This window comes from Hetaerina americana, unplaced genomic scaffold, assembly GCF_022747635.1.
Source record: "Hetaerina americana unplaced genomic scaffold, ioHetAmer1.1.p SCAF_7, whole genome shotgun sequence".
In the NCBI taxonomy this organism is placed as follows: domain Eukaryota; kingdom Metazoa; phylum Arthropoda; class Insecta; order Odonata; family Calopterygidae; genus Hetaerina; species Hetaerina americana.
In genome coordinates, this window is record NW_027287316.1 from 24,295,137 (window position 1) to 24,316,982 (window position 21,846).

The 21,846-nt window shown below is 35.5% G+C and overlaps 1 protein-coding gene across 1 annotated transcript in view; it reads right to left on the reverse strand.

Moving 5' to 3' along the window:
• Nucleotides 1-3,359: 3,359 nt before the first annotated feature.
• Nucleotides 3,360-21,846, reverse strand: part of LOC139696582 (protein draper-like) — a 29,766-nt gene continuing 11,279 nt past the window's right edge. The window contains exons 6-14 of the mRNA XM_071595387.1: nucleotides 19,759-19,890; nucleotides 19,546-19,668; nucleotides 17,795-17,929; nucleotides 16,135-16,266; nucleotides 10,506-10,640; nucleotides 5,931-6,056; nucleotides 5,406-5,522; nucleotides 3,564-3,707; nucleotides 3,360-3,424 (exon numbers count right to left, since the gene is read on the reverse strand). Coding sequence (XP_071451488.1) covers nucleotides 3,360-3,424; nucleotides 3,564-3,707; nucleotides 5,406-5,522; nucleotides 5,931-6,056; nucleotides 10,506-10,640; nucleotides 16,135-16,266; nucleotides 17,795-17,929; nucleotides 19,546-19,668; nucleotides 19,759-19,890 — 1,109 coding nt within the window. The remainder of the gene's footprint in view (nucleotides 3,425-3,563; nucleotides 3,708-5,405; nucleotides 5,523-5,930; nucleotides 6,057-10,505; nucleotides 10,641-16,134; nucleotides 16,267-17,794; nucleotides 17,930-19,545; nucleotides 19,669-19,758; nucleotides 19,891-21,846) is intronic.

A 21,846-nucleotide genomic window follows, 5' to 3' on the forward strand; every position in this document is an offset into this window, starting at 1 on the left:
CAAATTGTTATCTGAGACCATTGAACTGTGATCCAAGGTGATCAGGTGCCGGGTCCAGCCATGTCCAGGAGATGGTTTCTCGTGCCGGAGCAAAATCGTCCTCGGAAACAATTCTCGGTGATTTTAGTGTTTTATTTGAAATATCAGCTTTTCAGAAAAATGGACTCATTTGTACGTTGATATAGATTAAAGAGAGTTCAATTTTTAACTCAAGAATTGAAAATCTGGTAGATGACCTTGCTGTAGCCATATTATGCAGGTATAAGTATACTTAACATTACTCTTTAACTCGTTCTTCAGTATAATTTATTCCACCATTTATTGAGTTCACGCACAGTTTTAACGCGTATTTTATCGAAGTCGCTAAATTATTATATGAAAATGACACATGGTATGCTTATATGGACAAACAAGGCAGCGACTGAAAAATTGTCATCCACATTGCACAGTTTCAGTAGAATATTTTTTTACCAATATTTTAAGTATCAAATAATATGAATCGTGCATGTAAGAATAAGAAATTGTATCCGCCTGAAGTCAGGCGACGATCAGAACCAGGGCGACCACACAAAAAGAGATATCTACTCGTATTTCAATGGCGGGGATAATTAAATAATAACAGCAAATTGAACTGAAGATATGAGTATAGATTTTTTGAAACCAACCACCAGGAGGATTTCATATAGGTACCTCTATAATTATCCTTACGCAATAGCCGTCGCGTACTTCATTTTATTGATTCTATTAATAGTTACGATTACAGCGGCTCTCATGATGCATTATTTATCTCGAGACAACATGAAATAGTATCTTGTTGTCATTTCCTTTCCGCCGGCTTTTATTAATAGCCTTGCGTATTTTGTCATCCACGATCCCGACTTATTCGTCGAAATAAATCATTGGTGGGGCGGGTTTATTTTATTTAAATCCACATGAGATTCCGGAGGCCAATCGTGTCAGAGCCGGCTGACCTTGACCTCCCGACCATTGGCAACGTTCACGGCACTATGGGGAGAGATACTCACGGAAAGATGTGTCGGGAAAGATGCGATTGTACGATACTACGAAAGATCGACGGACGAATGGCTGTACGAGTCACCGATCCGTCATGCAAAGGCAAATAGCTATATGCGCGTATCTACATAACACGCTGTACATCATCGGAGGGGCGGCTGGCAGGGGGTATCAGTGAAGGCCCTAGCCATGAGTATACTGCTGAAGGCGATTGAATTACAGCCAACTACTGTGGCCAAAATTTTCGGATAACTTTCATGAACAATATTGTTCAACAATTATAACTGGTATTAACTATTCAGACATCTTGAGACATAGGGGGACAACTGTTCAAAATTAACCTAGGCTAGATTCTATGCTCCGCAGTGCCTTCAAGTGGTTACTTATCTCAATTTGTTACAGTGTAGCGACGCTGAATTGAATTCGTTTAACCAGTGGAGGTTTAAGGCTGAAATGAAAAAAAAATATTTATCAGAGAGGAAAAAGAAAGGCCTATCAAGGGGAGATTTTTATTTTAATTAATTGTTGGTCATTCTTTTTATTGTGATCTTGGAATTTATGAACAAGAGGGGAAAAATCTTTTATCGTCTCAGTAGTATAACTACATATAGTATATCTTTTGTCTCTACTGGTCGAATTATGTAGCGTAGAGATTGGATCATTTCCTGTTTCGTTTGCTTCGATTCGAACGCTTTAAACCTCTATATTACGTAGGCTCAAACCCGGCTCTGACTTTCTTTGATTCCGACGTCTCCGATCCGAAGTGACTCGATGTACGTATTTTCGCTCTTTTACTTCTCTCGTGGCTGTTGTCACAAACTGATAGAATTTTCACTGAATTATGCTCGATTCTCGCGATGTCTTGGATTTGACGGAATTAGGGGTATAATATTCGATATGGTGTCTAAATACAGGGAATTAGCGCTTTCTTCACTGAGTTATCGCTAAACATTTTTTCCAAATATGCATTTCGCTAGCCTCTGCAGGGCGTTATGATGTGCCCTGTGTCACTAGGTGTCGTTCTCAAGTGAGTGTTGAGGTAATGGCATCATGATGATCAATGTTACTTTACTATTAATGCTCAGTTGAATCCTTCCTTTCGAGTTCTATTCCTCAGTTCTCCGTTTAGTGGAATATATGATGGTACCTTTTTAGAAAGTAATGAGATACCCTGGTTTCCCAATTATCTGCTCTACATGCTAACTAAGGAATAAAATAAGTAGTCCAATAAAAATTAAATTTATGTATTTATGCATAATGTTTTACTGATTTAAGGTATTTACTATTTGTACAGACAGGTAATCTGCGCAATTGCGCTTCTTTCTTATTGTTAAACAATTGATAATATATTGGTTAGACCTGAATGAATACATGTCCATGAATAGTGATATCCAGTTAGCCGTGGGAATAGCAGAGACAGAGTGATTCTCGGACACCTGGCAGAGGTTTGTTTGCAAAATGATGTCACTTTGGAAGCTCTATTATTCTTAGTACTGAGCCACTTTCGCTCCGTCTGGCGACACACTGACCTGCTCTTAGCCTGAAGCCACTCCTTTTCCTATCTTATTTATTTTTCCAGAACTCCATTCTGCTGACATCTGATGTACTTGATACATATTCTGTTTCATTATAGATCCTTTGAATTAAACAAAAAAATGTTCCAGAGTCGAATATTTCACATGAAGGAACTCACTGAAGTATACTTCATTGCATTGATAGTGATGTTTCAATCAGTTCAGGGGATGATAACAGACAATTTTTGACAAATAGTGTCTATAGGAATAAGTAATGTCACAGAGGGTGTTAGGCTTCTCAAGAAAGGGAAGACCATGTTGTGAACGTGCTGTATATGTTAAGAATACCCAAACTCAGGGTGGCATATATTTATTGACAGAACCTAATCATGAGTGTGCTACTGATGTGCACATATGTGAAAGAGGACTTCCATGAATCATTTTACAAGGGACATCATGAAAATTTGTTCTCCTTGAGTTCCCAAAAATAAGCCGGTCGTATCCTATTATGAAATAAAATTTTTCTTCATCAAATGGTGTCAAGTAGCATATTCCCCTTGTACTTGGTCTTCTCCAGGAAAATTCTACCTTTAGTCCATCATTCATCTACATCTTTCTATGACTCATCACTTCATACGACTAAAGAACACTCACAAAACATACTACATTCAGTCAAAATGATTGTTATAAATGATAAATATCAATAAGGGATGGATTTAAAGACCACATTGTTGCATCTAAAGGGGTATAAATAAATAACTTAGGATGTATTTGAAAATATGTTAAAATAATATTAGATGTATGTTTTTATAAATATTTCAATGCCATTTTTCAGCAGATTCTTCTTAACAAATAAGCCAGTATTGCAGGAATAAATATGTGTGGAGAATAGGAACCTGAAAATGATGACAGATTTGGAATTATTAAGACAATTACTTAGCTGGAGATCATATATGCTACAGTCAGGTTTGCATGTAAAGAAATAGAAAATTATAAGGTTTGGCTCAAAAGTTTTCAGAAGTCCATTAAATATACCTGCATTGGAAGAGCACTTGTCTTTCTTCTTATCATAATGATAACTACTCTTGCATTTACATTCCCATTTGCCATCTGTTGTCTTTTCACAAACTGCCTTGGAGTCAGCACAACCATCAGCTTTGCTGCAAACCTGGCCAACTTCTACATTTCATTTAAAAAAATAGTAAGAGTAATTACCTCATTCTGGGCACACACATTTTAGACTCCTAACAAAATTTAGAAAGCTGAATTGCAACACTTTTGTCATTACTTTTAAGCTACTTCCATAAAAATATTAGAGCTACTTCAATTATTACAAACTGAAAAACACTACTTACTTCACAAATAATATCAAAAGTTTGGTTAAATACTTTCGTAAGCTCAATTTTTTAAAATAGGGATATAATTATTAAAATAATGAAATATTTGACAAAGAGTGATGAGATTACACTATCTAAAAAGGTAATGCTTACACTGATGCTTTCTTGGAAAAAACTGAGTTCAAAAGAAAAAGAGTGAGTTGATTGAATGGTTGGCAAGTAATAATACGCATTTTTGATTTTTTCAAAAATTATTACTAATACCCAAAATGTTGGCTCTTCTGTAAACCAGATATTGTAGATTGTTGTTTCTTCTTTTTATTGTGTGTAACTTCCAAGCTATCATGCTTAATATACATACATAATGCCGGCTCGCAATATGCTACCCACAGGAAGTTACTGATGTTTTCCATTAAGAATTGTGTCACTTGTAAATTAAACCAATATTTGTCTAGGTACTAAAAGTTTGAGCCTCTGTCAAGTTTCATTTATTGAATGAAAGTTTTTTCCTAGTTGAGGAGTTTAAAGTAACTACCAGTGATTCTGTTTCTTGTATGGCACTCTTTCATAGTTTTTCTTAAGAAAGATTTAGTCTGAGGTATATGCTTTTAATTTTAAAAGTGACTGTGTTGTGATTTTGGCTAAACATATTTGATTCTATTATCATGTGGATAAATCAGTTAAACATACAAAGAGGACAGAAATATATCTAATTGAAGATATTGAAATATATTTATTTTTTCTGAGTTGGAGAAGTAAATAAAAATATTAGTGTTGCTTGTTTAGATAGCAATCGGCCATTTTGGCTTTGCATTGAATTATCTTATTCACTGGCATTCTTCACAACTTAGTATTAGTTATTATTTGAAATAGAAAATTATCAAAATATTAGTCTAAATAAAATATTCCTTGTAACGATTGAAGAGAGCCTATGCCAATACTTAATTCAATGTGAGTGCATTACGAAAACTGTCTGTGAAGCATAATTTCAATGGTATGAAAAAAGTAGTTCATCCCTGGTTCAGCAGATGATCTTAAACAGAATTACCAGATATCTACTTTTTTGTACTCTTTATCTTTGAGGAATATGCTAATTATCTAATATTTACAACTTCACTATCAAGACAATATGAAGTATTTTTGAAGCTGTATCTTGAAGAAGAAAAAATATGAGTTTTAAATGAACTAGATTAAAGTAAATTTCATTGATGGCATTGGCATATTATTTTATTTATCCATAAGTGTTCCAAGCATTTATAAAACTTTAATAGCTTATACCATGGGTGCCAGCAGATTGAAAACTACTGGGTGAAAGGCACAACAGACTAAAGAACCCTCTTTATGAATCATCAGTTCCCCATTATCTTTCTTTTGAAAGGGAGTTTTTTGCTGCCAATGCATTCCAGCTGGGATAACGTTACAGATATTAATGCATCTGAAATTTTTGATTTTGCCAAAAATTGAAGGAGGGGCTTGACCCCTGTATTCTCCCTTTGTGTCATCCTTGGTCAATTTCTGAAATAAAAGGACATGCACTTACTTGCTTTACACAATCCATTTTTTTCTTCGTAACCCTTCAAGCACGAGCAAGTTTTATTGATGCAACCTGAATAGTCATTTATACAGTCTTCCTTGTAAGTGCATGGCTTTCCGAGTTCTGAAAATAAATAATCACCCAATTAATTCAGAATGCAAAATTCATACGGTCTCAAACAGTATGGTCTAAAAGATGTTTAATTTTGTCATTTAAGTTTACCTACTCGTAAATACTAGTAGTTAAAATCCTCAATATGCTCTTTTAAATCTTTGATGTGGGGACGACTCTCTCTTTTGGGTACATATTATTAAACATTATGTCTAAAACATAATACGTGGGATTTGAATTTCTCCACTCCAAATATAGAGTAGCAATATGTTAACTTTAGGGATCATTTTGGATAGTTGTGGCTATTACATAGTTTTTCAAAGTTCATTAATTTTTTATCATTGGATGGAAGTGGATTAAAGAATTTGCTTTCATGTTAATCATCACATTTGAAACTTTTTTGTACATTTGTTAACTCACCAGACTGACAAGTTGTGTTGTCCTTGCTAGGAATATGTCCTTCACCACATTGGCATGTGTTTGCCTCACAGACTGCTTGACTGCCACACTCAGAGCTATTAGTACAGTTCTCTCCCAGATGAAGAACTGTAATATGCAAGTTCATAGCTCAATATCACATAATTTCATAGCCTTCCTCATTAAATAGTTGAATCTCATGCAAAGTGATTTCCATATAAAAATAATTTTTATGCAATTGAAAGTGTTTCAATGAATACATTTTTTAATGTAGCAAAACTAGTTGATGTTCAGCATTTGTCATTAGTGCTCATCATAACTATATATTAACTTTTCAATATTTATTTATGTTTACTTGGAGGATTCACCAAGTACCATGTAACATCTAATCAAGATAATAATAAAAAGTCTTTGCTTGTATTATGGCAAGATACAAACTAGGTAGGTCCTTCTTCCCCCTAACCCCTCGTAATTTACTTGCATAGCAATTTTTACAATCTCTACAATAAAGTGTTCACAATGAAAGATAGAAAAATAGGAAAGAAAAATGAGGAACTTAAATTAGAGTGGTACGTTGAAAATAACTAGGTTCAGTTGTGAAAAGTTTACATATTATGTATGTGTATATATATATATATATATATATATATATATATATATATATACATATATATATATATACATATATATATATATATATATATACATATATATATATATATATATATATATATATATATATATATATATATATATATATATATATATATATATATATATATACACACACACATTCAAACATGAAATCCCGCCATATATATATATATATATTATTATTATTATCAGGTAATCTACCGGTTAAGGTAGGTTTTTGGATGGACACAGCTACCGACTAAATATTTTGTGACTCCTAAAAAACACAAAATCTATCATCCTACTCTATATCAGGTCCCTCTTCATCTCTGAGTACTTTCTTCCTCCCTTCATCCCGTCCAACATCCCTATCCTGTTCCTTCCCTTTCCTCGTTTGCCCAACATTCTCCCCTCTATCACAGTCTTCAACATCCCACTGCCGGTCAATACCCCCTTCATCCACTTTTCCTGCCTCCATAGGATTGCTCCCAACAAACCCCTCTCTTCGCCCACCATACCAAGTACTTCCTCATTTGTTTTCTTCTCTGTCCATTTCACCTTCTCCATTCTTCTCCACACCCACATTTCAAAAGCCTCCAGTCTACGTCTATCCTCCTGCTTCAATGACCACGTTTCCACACCGTACATAGCTACGCTCCATATCAAAGTTTTTACGAGTCTTTTCTTAACATCCTTACTCAAAGTCCCTGTCATCAACTCCCTCCTCCTTGTGAAAGCCTCTTTGCCTAGCGCAATTCTTCTCCTTACGTCCCTACTACTTTGACCGTGTTGGTCCAAAACACTACCGAGATACGTAAACTGTTCTACCTGCTCTAGCTTTTGCCCTCCTATTTTAATGTTAAGCTTGGCCTTTTTCTTTCTAGAAAATCGCATAACCTTTGTTTTATTAATATTGATTCTCATCCCATACCTGTCGCACTGAATTTCCAATTCGCTAAGCAGTGCTTGCAGCCCCTTGGCTGACTGACAAACTAAAGCTTGGTCATCAGCAAACCTAACTGATTTTACGAATTCCCCGCCCACTTTCATTCCTACCTCCAGTTCTTCCCATGCCTCTTTGATCATTTCCTCTGCTTACAGGTTGAACAGCAACGGTGATAATGGGCAACCCTGCCTTACACCCCTTCCTAACACTGCCCATCCTGACTCCCCGTTTCCCACCCGCACCTGAGCAGTCTGAGACATGTACAGGTTGCGGATTAGCCTCCTTTCCCTCCAATCTATTCCTAATTTCTGCAATAAACTCATTAGTTTTTCCCAATTTACTCTATCAAACGCTTTTTCGAAATCTACGAAACAGGCAAATACCTCCTGGTTGTGTTCTATATTCCTCTCGATTAATAATCTCATTACTGCAATGGCATCACGCGTACCTCTCCCCTTCCTGAACCCAAACTGATCATCCCCTAAGTAATCGTTTGCCCTACTCTCTATCCTTTTGTTTATGATCCTGAGAACAACCTTAGCTGCGTGGGATATCAAACTAATTGTCCTATAGTCCTCACATGACGTGGCCTTTACCTTTTTCGGAATAGGAACTAAAACTGATCTCACAAAGTCTTCCGGCCAGATTCCCTCCTCATAAATACTACAGATCAGCCCATATAGCCTCTTCCTCCCACATTTTCTTAAGCATTTCAAAAGTTCCACGGGAATGTTATCTACCCCCACGGCCTTATTTAGTTTCATCTCCCTTAATGCCCTTTCTATCTCATTGTCCAGTATGCCTGGACCTAAGCTATCTTCTTCTATGTCATGTTCCTTTTCAATGTCTAACTTTGTTGGTCTAAGCTCTTTACTATACAGTTCTTCTACATATTCCTTCCATCTCTCTTGGATCTTTCCTGCGTCAACTATTACCTTACCGGCCTTATCTCTAACTGCTATCGTTGATCTCCCTTTCTTACTTCCCGATAACGATTTAACTTTGCTGTAAAGCGCACCGATTTCCCCCTTCCTCTGCAGACTTTCCATATCCTCGTACTGCGTCTTCCACCATGCTTCCTTTGCTTTATTTGTTGCCCGCCTTAATTTATTATTCAATTCTTTGTACTTCATTTTGCCTAATTCTGTATTTATATTCTTCCATTTTCGCCGCTCATCCATTTTTGTAATCATCTCATCCGTGATCCATAGTTTACGAGTCCTTTTAGCGTTAACGGTTCCAATAGTGTCTTTTGCCGCTTTAGACAACCCTTTTTTGATACATTCCCATTTTTCTTCGATAGTACTTAGCTCTTTACCGTCCTCCATGATTTTCTCTACCGCCTGTTTTTATTCCTTTCTTTTCAACCCATTTAACGCTTCTACATTCCATTTTCTAACTCGCCGCCCCTGCCTTATATTTTTAAAACGTACGCTACATTTCATAACAACTAAATTGTGGTCTGAGTCCGCATCCGCTCCCGGGAAGCTGTGGGAATTTATCACACTGTTCCTGAACCTGTGTCTAACCAGGATATAATCTAGCTGATATCTTCCCGAGTCACCTGGCATTTTCCATGTATACCTGCGTCTTTTGTGGTGTCTGAACCAAGTGTTGGTGATAACTAAGCCCTGTCTCCTGCAGAACTCAACTGCTTTCTCCCCGCGGTCATTCCTTGTGCCTAAACCGTAGTCCCCCACCTCATCACCATCTCTTCCTTCGCCTACCGTCGCATTCCAATCTCCCATCACTATCAAATGTTTCCCTGCAGGAACACATGCAATCATGTCCTCTAACTGATCGTATATCCTATCGACCTCTTCTTCCTTATGGTTGCTCGGTGGCATGTATTCCTGGATAATAACTAAGTTCGTCGGTTCTGCTTTTATCTCCACCAGTAGTATTCTATCCGTTACCTGCTCTATGTTGACTACGCTTCTTCCTACCTCTTCATTTAATACTATGGCAACCCCTCGTTGGCTCTCGTCCCCACCGCTGTATATTATTCTATACTTATCACTCCAGTAATCCCCGCTATCTTTCCATCTCGCCTCGCATAGACCTAAAATATCTATATTTCCCCTTTCCATCTCTCGCTTAACATTCTCCAATTTCCCCGTCCTCATCATTGTCCTAACATTCCACGTTCCTATTCTAACTAATTTGGCCTTCTTCTCCTGCGTCTTCTGTCCTGCTGTTGCTGGTTTTCCCTTGCAAGGGTTTCGTGGGATGACGACCGCGAAAGCCTTGCCTCCCCCGCTGCCGGGCACGACACACGGCCGATTGGGCCGAGCCCCGTGGTTGCCAGGACTCAAAATATCTCTATTGTCCATCATATTTTTCTAGGGAATGATAATTGAGGTGGTTTCCCGTTGCCTTCCTCAATAGTGTTTTTAACGTGACACCATCACTTACTGGCCGCCCCACTGGGGTCAGACGCCATTGCAGCCGCCTCACTGAGGAACAGACGCTGCGTGGACTACCTTTCGTCTGGCTCCTAACCTTCGACCTATCTGGCATGGGTGACCCTACCAGGAGCAATAATTATTACTCCCGCCAGCACAGCTCTAGGGGTCATCGGAACGCACAAGCCCTTCCACCACGTCAAGGTTGTAGTCCGGGGAGGGATATATATATATATATATATATATATATATATATATATATATATATATATATATATATATATATATATATATATATATATATAATATATTATATATAATTTTGTGAGAAAAACCTGAGAGTTGTGAATTAATATCCTTAATAAAAACCCACTGCAGGAAAACACATTGGAAAGGGGGCGTGAAAAACCTACTGAGACATAGCGTGTGAATGTTTAATACCTTTGCAAGCATGAGGTCATGCATAAATATAGGAAAAATAACAAATGATATAAAAAATTCCAAATGAGCATAAAAAAAGGATGGATTGGCTGTCCATTTTTTTCGCCTATAGAAATGGCTTGCTATTATGGAGTAGTAATTTAATGCACATACTTTCTGAGCATATCTTTCCGCCATAAGACATTGTGTGATTTTCTGCACACTGGCATATTTTACTGCCATCTCCCTCTTCCTCACATGTGGCATTGATTATGCACATGTGGTCATCAGAGCATCTAATTCCTGCATCTAAACAGAGAAAAGGAAAATAAGTAAATTTAATTGCTGAATTCAATGTGTCCAAGACTTTATTTGGCAATGCACTATTACCATGCATTAAACCATTCAGTAAAACAGAGAAATATTGACTGTGTGAGTAGATAATTTGAACATAATTTGGTGTTCATAAACAATGAGAAAACAGCATTCATCCAATGTCATCCCCACCATAGAAAAATCATAGCCTCCCCTCTTTTGAGGATAAATGGGTCCTCTCTTAAGTGTTCCACTGTGACAAAAATCTTAGGGATGCATGCACTCTATCCTGGGAAACTAATATTGATAAAATAAGCTTTAAAGTGGCTTCTTGAGAGAAATTGTGACCCTGGTTGACATTGTCATAGCTCTCTCAGTTTATCATGCATTCATTTATAGTCGATTGAAATATGGAATTACTGTGTGTGGGCATTCATATCATTCCATGTTCATGCCAAAAAATGGGCAGTAAGAATCCTAGGTAAAGTTCCACATGCAAGTAGTTGTAGGCATCACTTTATAAAATTCAAAATTTTAACTATTCCTTATATGTACATATTTGATACTATTATTATTATTTTGCCACAAAACAAAACCATGTTCAATTTGATTACCAATGCTGATGTACATTGGCACAGCACAAGATGTTGTAATGACTTCAGAATAATGGCCCATAACTCAGCTAAATGTTTGTTGTCTCAGGCGTAACTTTGTGGAATTTGCATAACATATTGAAATGTAATGAAATAATTGACTTTGTAATTCCACACACTTTATTTAAAAACACACGACCCAGGTTTCGACGTTGAACGTCATCATCAGGTGGTCCTCATAGAAGCACGCTGGCTATATATACCTTCTGATCATAGGAGGGGGGGGTTTGTCAGAGAGGGAGGTCGGAGGGGTAAAAAAGGTTACAATGTAGCTGGGAAGAAAAGAGAATTACATTTTTGATTTAGAAGAGTGGTAGGTCTAGGAGTGGGGAGTGGGAGGGATACAAAATTTCGAAATTTCGTTGGCAAGATCATCTTTCCAACGGACACATTTCAAAATTTCTAACTGCTCCAAAGCATCGAGCCTTTGACCTTTTTCTTCAAAATGAATAATTTTTGTCACAAAGTCACTTTTGTGATCACTTTCGATGAGGTGTTTTGCAAAGAGGGATGTTATGTTCTTATTTTTTACACATGTTTGGTGTTCTTTAATCCTTTCTTTAAATTTCCGTCCTGTTTGTCCAATATACTTTGTGCTACAATCCGAGCACTTTAACTCATACACTCCACTCCTCTCGTTTTCGGGGACTTTGTCTTTAGTGTGAGAGATCAGGTTCTTAAGGCATGAACGACTGTAAAAGGCACATTTAATTTTTTCTTTAGGTAAACTTTTAATTACTTTTTGAGAAATAGTCCCAAGATATAGTATTCTCCGCCATTTGGCAGTGGGATCTTTTACATGTTCGGGGTTGTAAATGTGGCTTAAGGCTATTTTTGTAAGTTTATTCCGGTAAAGTTTATTTATTAGATCTTCTGAATACCCATTGTTTACTGCTAACGTTTTAATTACATTAAGTTCCTTATTTACATTGAATTTTGACATAGGGATAGCGGTCAAACGGTGGATCATTGCATGAAATGCCTACTAGACCTACCACTCTTCTAAATCAAAAATGTAATTCTCTTTTCTTCCCAGCTACATTGTAACCTTTTTTACCCCTCCGACCTCCCTCTCTGACAAACCCCCCCCTCCTATGATCAGAAGGTATACTACCTTGATCAAAAAGTTCCCGGAATAACCACCGTGTGGCGCTCCCATCGTTCCGATTTGAATTCTGTTTTTTTGTTAAATTGGTACATCTGTTGTTGATATTCCCTTTAAATCTTAGTGTCATAACTTGACATTTGCAAAAGTTACGGTCGGTTTTCGGTATGTCCATCAGTGCTTCCTGCGATTTTTCAATTACTTCCTCTCGGCTGCTAAAACGCGTTCCCCGTAATGGTTTTTTAACTCGATTGAACAGAAAGAAGTCACAGGGAGCCAAATCAGGTGAATTCGGTGGCTGTTGGATGGTATTTGTTGCATTTTTCGTCAAAAAATTACGAATAATGATAGCACTGTGCGACGGTGCGTTATCATGGTGCAAAATCCACGAGTTTTCTGCCCACATTTCTGGTCTCTTTCGGCGAATTGCTTCACGCAAACGTCTCATAACGCCCAAATAATACTCTTTGTTTACTGTCTGGCCTTCTGGCAAAAATTCATGATGCACTACACCGTTGTAATCCATGAAAACCGTCAGCATTGCCTTCTTTTTTGACTGAAAACGACGTGGTTTTTTTGGTCTCGGCTCATTTGGTGAACGCCATTCACTTGCCTGATGTCTGGATTGCGTGTCGTACTCATAAACCCACGTCTCGTCTCCAGTAATGATCCTTTTGATGAATGTGGGATCGGATTCAGCCTCGCAAATCATGTCTTTTGCGACGTCAACACGGTCTCTTTTTTGCACGAAATTGAGGTCTTTTGGCACCAACTTTGCTGCTACACGACGGAAACCCAAATCATTAACCACAATGTCTTGGGCGGATCCATAGGCAATGTTCAAGTCCTCCGCTATTTCTCTGATGGTTAATTTGCGGTTATTGACCAACATTTCTTTTACTTTATCAATTTTTTCACCGACTTTCGATGTCGATGGTCTGCCACTGCGTTCATCATCTTCGATTGACTCACGACCACTTCTGAACCGCTCGTGCCACTGGTAAACGACCGTTTTTTTTAGAGAATCGTTGCCGAAACACTTTTCCAACATTTCCAACGTCCGTGCGCCACTAAATCCGTTTTTTACGCAAAATTTAATACAAGTTCGTTGTTGCAAATTTAAATCCATTTCTGAAATTGTAAAAAATCGCCAACACACACAGAGATAGATGTACTCTTGGCTACGTAACTTTTGCAAATGTCAAGTTATGACACTAAGATTTAAAGGGAATATCAAAAACAGATGTACCAATTTAACAAAAAAACAGAACTCAAATCGGAACGATGGGAGCGCCACACGGTGGTTATTCCGGGAACTTTTTGATCAAGGTAGTATATAGCCAGCGTGCTTCTATGAGGACCACCTGATGATGACGTTCAACGTCGAAACCTGGGTCGTGTGTTTTTAAATAAAGTGTGTGGAATTACAAAGTCAATTATTTCATTACATTTCAATCAGCTAAATGTGTTAAGAACCTATGTTATGATGGTTTGAAATTCCTGAAATCTCCACCTAGAAAAATTAGGGAAATTTTAAAAAATTTTTTGATATTTAAGTCTCTAGAAAATTTTTTGATATTTAAGTCTAAACTTTCCCAATCCCTGTGCGAACATCAATGCTATGCATTGAATGAATTCATTTCTCTCCAGATGAATAATTTTATTCTTAAATACAATATTAATGTTTTTTCATTTATGATTGTACCTTTGTATTCAAATTTTAATTGCAATGTATTGTGCTTGTTTGCAATATTTGCAATCAATAAGATATGCCTGAAATATATTTTAGGAACCAGTAAACCCTAAAATAACTATGATTGAATTTATTGAAAAGAGTCAAAATGGCTGTAACATCATTGGCCATACAAAATTGTTTTTTCATTCAATTTAGGGGGGTATAGAGCTCTTATCTTAAGATAATTATATCTATTGAAAATAATCAATGTGCATGCCTCAAGCATGCATTAATATTTTCTTTAGTGTGATTTATTCATTAGTAAAATGAAATTTGTATTACTTTTAGAAAACTATAAAATTAAGGATTGAGATGGGCTTTTAGGTATTGAAGATATGCATCCATATTTGATAAATAATATTTGCTAGGCTAAATATATTTTTCTGTTGAAAAATATTTGTGGTTGAACACTGAAAATTTAGAAAGAAAATACAAATGGCACACATTCAAATCAAAAGACATTAATGGCAAGTATAGTTTACATTGCTTTCAAAGCCTTGATTTGAATGCTGTATTGTTTAATTTTCTCCTGCTTTGGAGAAAATGCTAAAAAGTTAGCCGGCCAGGAGATTTTGGCCTATAAAAAAAAGAAAAGTAGGCAGTGACCACTTCATATTTGTTTGAAATTAATTTTGAGGAATTGCTAACTAGGTGAATTAATTCTTTTACCAGATCCTTCAATGACATTCTCTAATGAAACTTTTTTTTAAGAGTTAAACATTGTTATATTAGCTCAAGAAATGTTCACTTCATGGATGAAATCTTTTCTTGCTTACTCTACTGCCAAGCATGTATCTACTTTAATTGTCTTTGAATCTTCTAGTCTAGGGGTGGTTTATGTGGAAATTTCATTTTATGTAGACCAAAGAGAGTGAGCCTTATCTATGGGTGTAGATGGCACCAGAACGAGGTGTTAGCCTGTCAAAAATATGAGCCATTGAAAAATATAATCTATTACTATAAGTTCAAGCATGAATAAGCACTACGGAAATGTAACGACATAACAATGCTCAACCGAACTACTGCAGGGAAATGGGATGGTCAGAATTTGAAAGAAAAAAAGAGAACACTTCAAAAAATGTTGTAAATTGATGAGTTTAAGTTTTATTGAACAATTTTTAAGAAACATCAGCCATTTTAATATTTCAATTATCTTATTGAAGAGAGTCTTTCTGACTCTTATTTCTTTTAATAATGCCTTTATTAGATCAAATTGTCTTTAACTTTCGAGTGTTGGAGTCTCATAGGAAAAAAGTGATTACTATTTCCCAACCTGCTACTCTACAGTTTAGCTTTCTGATATTCATCTGTTGATATGCAGTGACTCCTACTTAAAAGCAAAGGTCACTGCACTGCTGAGTATAACCCAAGGTTTTAAGATTATTTGCATTGCTTAATGGCAATGGCTACATGTTGGCATGTTTAGTTGAAGAAGATAACTGTAAGTGAAAATGGTGATACCTTTTTGGCATAAAAAACTTTATGAAAAAAAATGTTTTGCACTTTGACTGCCATTATGATTCTCAAATACTTCAATGAGTACCACAAAAAAGCATGTTCTGGTAGTTAGTACACCATTGCTAGAAATGACAAGAAATTTAATTGCACTTACAAATTTAAAAATAATTAAATATAAAATTAAATAACTAAAAATGCAATTTAAAAAAATATGGATGCCAAATTTTTGTCTTTTTAGCTAATAGTTACATGATATGAGTATGTCTTATTAAAAAATATTCCTGCATATAATTTGTTTTATTTTATCTGGATTTTACTATGGCTGACTTGAATTGGTCAATTATCCACTGACTATGCAGATTGTATGAGTTGCACCTATTTCAAATTGACAAATAAAATCATGCTCTTATCTCAAAATTTATATTATTTTTCAATAAAAGAATTGATGCACTTATGGTACCTACCACAAATTCTAAGGTGTCACAAAAAGATATTTGACAGCATATTAATAGCCAACTTTAAATTCTTAAAACTTACAAGCCAAGCACCTTCCATTGTCTTCTGATGCTATAAACTGATCAGCACACTGGCAAATATTACTTCCATTTTGAAGAATGCAGGAGGAATTTTCAATGCAAGAATCATTTGAAGAACAATGCTCTCCTATTCCTACACATTAAAGTAGAAGACATATTATCATCTTTGTAATGGCTCTTACTAGCATTTTAATTTTTATTGACTGAATAACAATATTTGATTCTTATGGTACGAACTGATAATAATACTGTCTATCTAATTAGAACATCTTCTAGAGCATATGAATGTTGCCGATTCACTGTTCATGCCATGTATCATGATGCCAGCATTTCAAGCATCAAGCAATCACTATGAATACATGTGCAATGGTACAATAGTTCAAAATTATACTTTTTTAATTCATAAAGTACGAATGCTTGCATCAGATTATCCGAGCTCTGATATATTTACACCATAAATAAATATGTAGCTTCAAGAGGAGATTCATGAGTATCACATGGCAACATATGAATTTAATCAATTTTTAATTTACTAATCATTTATCACTTTGCCAACAATTAGCAAAAATTGATTTCTTCCACAAAACTCCAGTAATTGCTCAACTGTTGACACTTATTCAGACAGATAATCAATTTTCTATAACTATTTGACAAATTTTCTAACCTCTTCAAAACCATACTCTCATTCTTATAGTCTCTCATACTTAACAATATGAAATTATGGCTATTTACATATATTTAAAAATAAAACTCACTGAAACAATTTTCACTCAGCAAAGGATAGAAAACAGTATCTGGCATTGAAGAATGGCTGATTGTGTTGCGTGGCGTTTACATTATTAGTTCCATGTAAAATCAGTCTTGGAGGTGAAATGTTATTTACATCCAAAACCAATCTTACCCACTTGACTACTGTTAATATATTGAGCTGGCATGATATCATCAGCATGCTGTCATTTTTAAATTGATAAATGACATATAATAATGACTTTGAGCATTACATAAAATATCAAAACTATGGCCAATTCAATACATGCCTTTTTAAAAGTAACTCAGTGAGTTTTATTCAGCAAGAGTAACATATTAACAACTTTCACAAAATAGCATCTCCTATGATACATGTCCATATATGAATGGTGGATTGAAAGAATGGAGTAGGAGCTGAGGTTTTCTCTGGAATGGAATTGGAAAAAGGAATTTCCAATGACTCTTGATAAGAGTTTTGAGTAACTCCCAAAAAAGAATGTATTTATATCTTGAGGGAAGGGAAATTATTTTGAGAGTTGTATGCTTGTTGTGAGTACAATCAAACCCCTGCAAAGATTTAGGAAAAGGAACAGTATTGTTACTTACATTTGGATCCTCATATTAAATATGTGAACAAGAAGAGGAGCCAACCATGTACTTTGAATTTTCTGCATCAAAATTTTGAAGGATGAAAAGAAAAATAGCTCTCTGTTTATGTCATGGGATTACAACTTCTCTGTCTAATAGTTCAAGTGGTTCATTGCCTCAGGTATAAATATAGTCTCAAAATCTGCAGTCTACAGGTCATGATGTCATCCAAAGCTACATCTTCATTATTTTTATCTAAGGTCTAAGTCATTACCAAAATAATTAAAACTTTTAAGAGAAATTGGATTTCAACAAATTTCATTTACTTTTCAAACATATGCTTTCCTCACTGAGTGATGGAGCAAACTCAGGCAGGCACTGGCAAGTCCTATTGTCACCATTTCCGCTGCAGTATGCATTACTGATGCACATTTCATTTTTTGAGCATGGAAACCCAATATCTGAAAAAGGGAGTTAAAATTCATTGCATACATTCATAACTGTTTTTATTCAACACACATTTTTTTGAAAATATTACATTGGATCACAAAGCCATCATTGTGGAAGTGTCCTAAAGTGGCATCACAGTTGAAAAAATATGGTATTCACCTTTTTGGCCATACTAGAATAGAAACAAAGGGCTCTGTGGACTAGTATACACATATCACTGATTGTGAACCTAGCCAGTCATCAGAGATATAATATATAACCATCAGGAATGTCCAATGAATCCCAGCATGCTTAGTTATGGTATGGGACAACAGAGAAATATTTATTTCCCATATATCCACACAAAGAAGACTTCTCTGGGTTCCAAGGGTTTGGGTTTACATCTATACAATAAACTGTCTTTTGCTCTAAGCTCCCATGAGCACTCATGTTTTTATAAGCAAGGTAAAAACTCTCCGACAAATGCTCATCCTTCAGTTTCTCTGAGTGTTCAGAATGGTATAAACAGTGTTGTTCCTCAAAACTTTGTGTTTCCCCCATCAAAAATACCTTTCCTTTTCTTCCATAACTGCTTTCATCAAGCTTGTTAGGACTTGCCACTATGATCATTTGTCCTCAAATTGTAGACTTGTTAGCCTTTGCACCTTATCCAAGTTATTTGTACACCAGGTGTCTGGGTTACTAAGAAAAATCATAATGTAACTGCCATCATTCGGTTTCTGTTATGGAAAGTGGTTATCACATGAAACTCCTGGCCAACCCCTAATCATAAAGTGCTCATATTCAAGTGGCTGCTGTTGCTTCATCATATATTAATAAGTAAATTAATGTTTTTCCTTTTATTACTTAAGCACAAAGTAAATACTTTCAAATTAGCTGAAACAAATTCATCAGTATTTGATCTCTGCTTTTAAGCCCTCTCTACTATGAAATTTACTGTACCTAGTTATATGACTGCCAGAAGAAATAAAGAAAATAAAGGTTTCATCCATCCAGTTAGTGTATCAGGTGCAGATGGCTTCTACAAATGTGTAGATAAATTAATTGAGACATTACTTAAATATACAATAACTAGGAAACATAGGCCAAATTTCATAATGTCTCATTAAATCCAGTCATTAGTCAATCAGACCCTTAACTTAATTTGGAGATTCCAAAAATCCAATTTATAAACAAATAAGGTTGCTCATTAGTAAATGTGACCATTGTTACTGTAATTACACCGTGAGTTATTGAGCTGTTTAATGATTGGTTTTGAACCAAACTAGCGTTCATAAAACTGAGTTTTGGCTTTGACTGGACATTAAAGCTAACTTTCAGTTTTACAAGACATTATATAAACTGGCCATAGTGCTTTAAATTTTACAGGCATAACCATTGTAAAAAAATAGGGCTTTTAGTACAGCTCTATTAAAATCATCAAATTTGTGTTCTGAATGGATCAGATCCATACAGTAGAAAGTTTTACATTGATGATCCATCTGGCAAATCAAGTGACCAAATTTCAGAGATCTTTTATATGATTTGTAAATTATTGATAAATGGCATATTCACAACTTCCTATAGTATTTATCACAGCCTCATATTCATATTTATAGCCTCCATTATCATTAGGGAAGTCACTCACATGCTACACATAAGTCCAAAGTTGTTGATGGAGAATACCCATATGAACAATTGCAGGTACCATCTTCAGAGCAAAATGCATTTTCAATGCAGGTGTTGTTATTAGAGCAATCATGGCCAATATCTGAAATTTAAGTATTAACATTTCATCTTCAATGGATTTAGCATAGTTTGTAATGTTATCAACTTCATTGTAGTTCACAGGTAGACATACAGGCCAAGCATTTATCCCCATCTGGATTCGAGTTCAAGCCACTGTTACACTGGCAGGTGTTATTATTATTTTCCAAATTACAAAAAGCAAGCTCTATACACATTTCATTGCTGGTGCATGGGAAGCCAATCTCTGTAAAAAAATCAAGTACATTAATCCCAATTATTTCATGGAATTTATCACATTTATGCTTGATATTTCAATCTCTTTTTTGTGCTGGAGGCAATTCAATTCTCATTGAATATTTTATAGGATATTTTGATACACCTGCTTCCATAGTCTATTCTACACACTCTCTTGAATTTCTTCCATGCTATATTTATTTGAAAGCAAAGTTTTCTCGTTTCACATCTTAATTCAGTTGTAGGATCAATATGCAAATTAGAGCAACTGAAATGAGTGATCACATTGAATAGTATAGGAACTGTAATTGGTTAGACTGGGAATTTTTATAAATTACCATTGACAGGACTAATATAATTATTTCATAAAATTATCTTGACAGTAATTATGTGCTCCAAAACCAGTCTTTGTCTTATACATGGGTATGACTTCATCCTTTAACTCATAATCTGATTTGCCAGGAAAAATACTTTGTATTAAGTATTTTTTCCCTTAGCAGCCATAGAAAGTGGTTGTCTTTATTACCAATTTTGATAATATGTAAAACTATTTTGAGCAGGTAGTAAACATGGAGTCTACAGGCACTCAACTGCAAGTAGCACAATAGTGTTGTTCAATGTGTAATACATTCCTTTCTATTTAGTGTGCACATCTGATGTTATACACAAAATCTGAATTGCATAAAAAGTTCAAATTAGAATAACCTCATGAGATCAAAAGAGAGAGCATTGTTATGTACTATTTTATTTCAACTTTAAGTCATGAATTTTGCTTCAGAACATGGAAACAGGGCAGCAAAAATGATTTTGGCCTACCTCTGGCTGTGAAGATGATACAAGAATGGGGAAAAGAATATTGATTTAGTGCATGCAGACAGGAGTAAAAAATAATTATGTTTACATGTGCCTTCAAAGTTTGAGGAACATGTTAAGAACTGGAAAATAAATCACAGTAAGAGCTGGATTTTTATTTTAATAAAAATTATTGTAATTGAACCAAGAAAGTTAGTGATAGGTATGTCTATAGCCAATTTTTCTGGGGCAACATCGTGGTGTGAGAGATTCAGGAAGAGAAATGGTCAGTGTATGCATACCAAAACTACAGTAGCAAAAATACTGTCACTGGAATATGAAAGAAAGGTTATAGAGAGCAACAAATGCATCATAAAACTGAGAAAAAGGATGTGTTTTGAGAAAGGGCAAACAGGAAACATGGATAAGGTACCCTTGATGTTTGATATGCCATTAAATGGAACAGTGAATGTTAAAGGTGCTAGTCAGTGATGATAAAGGCTTCTAGTAATCAGAAGAGGTGCTGTACAGTTGTTCTTGCCTGTTGTACAGATGGTTCAAAACTCCTTCCTTTGTTAATCTTTTAATGAAAAATGCTCACTAAAGTTACAATTTACAATTCCGCAGGAATTTATGATCATATTCACCCCAAAGTATATGAATGGAGAGGGTATGAAGCTAATCATTTCCTCTTTATCGATATTGAGTAATGTAGGCAAGAGACAGCAACCCTATTTAACTCCTCAGCCCGTCTCTATCCATTCTGTCAATGATTTAATTATGCTAAATGTTGCCTTTTTTCATTTAGATTTCCTTGATTAATTTCCTGTCTTTTTTGTTCACATTTTTTCTTTTTGAGTCTTGATAACTTTATACCATTTAACATGATGAAATGCCCTCCTCACTAATGGTTTTTAATGTGAGGTGGTCAATTAAATGGTTGCCTTACTGGGGTTGGGTGCATATGCAGCTAATCGACTAATATCTGTGGACAGATGTGATGATTTTGCATGCATAGCTCGTGACCTAACACTCCCCATCGCATGCCCTTGTGGCAAGTTACAAAGTTAATGTAGATGTAGATACTTTTTGAATGAAATTCATATATCAGCCATGAAGGAGATGCATGGATACATGGGGGAGTGGAATAATGCCTGTTGTAATCATTACACAA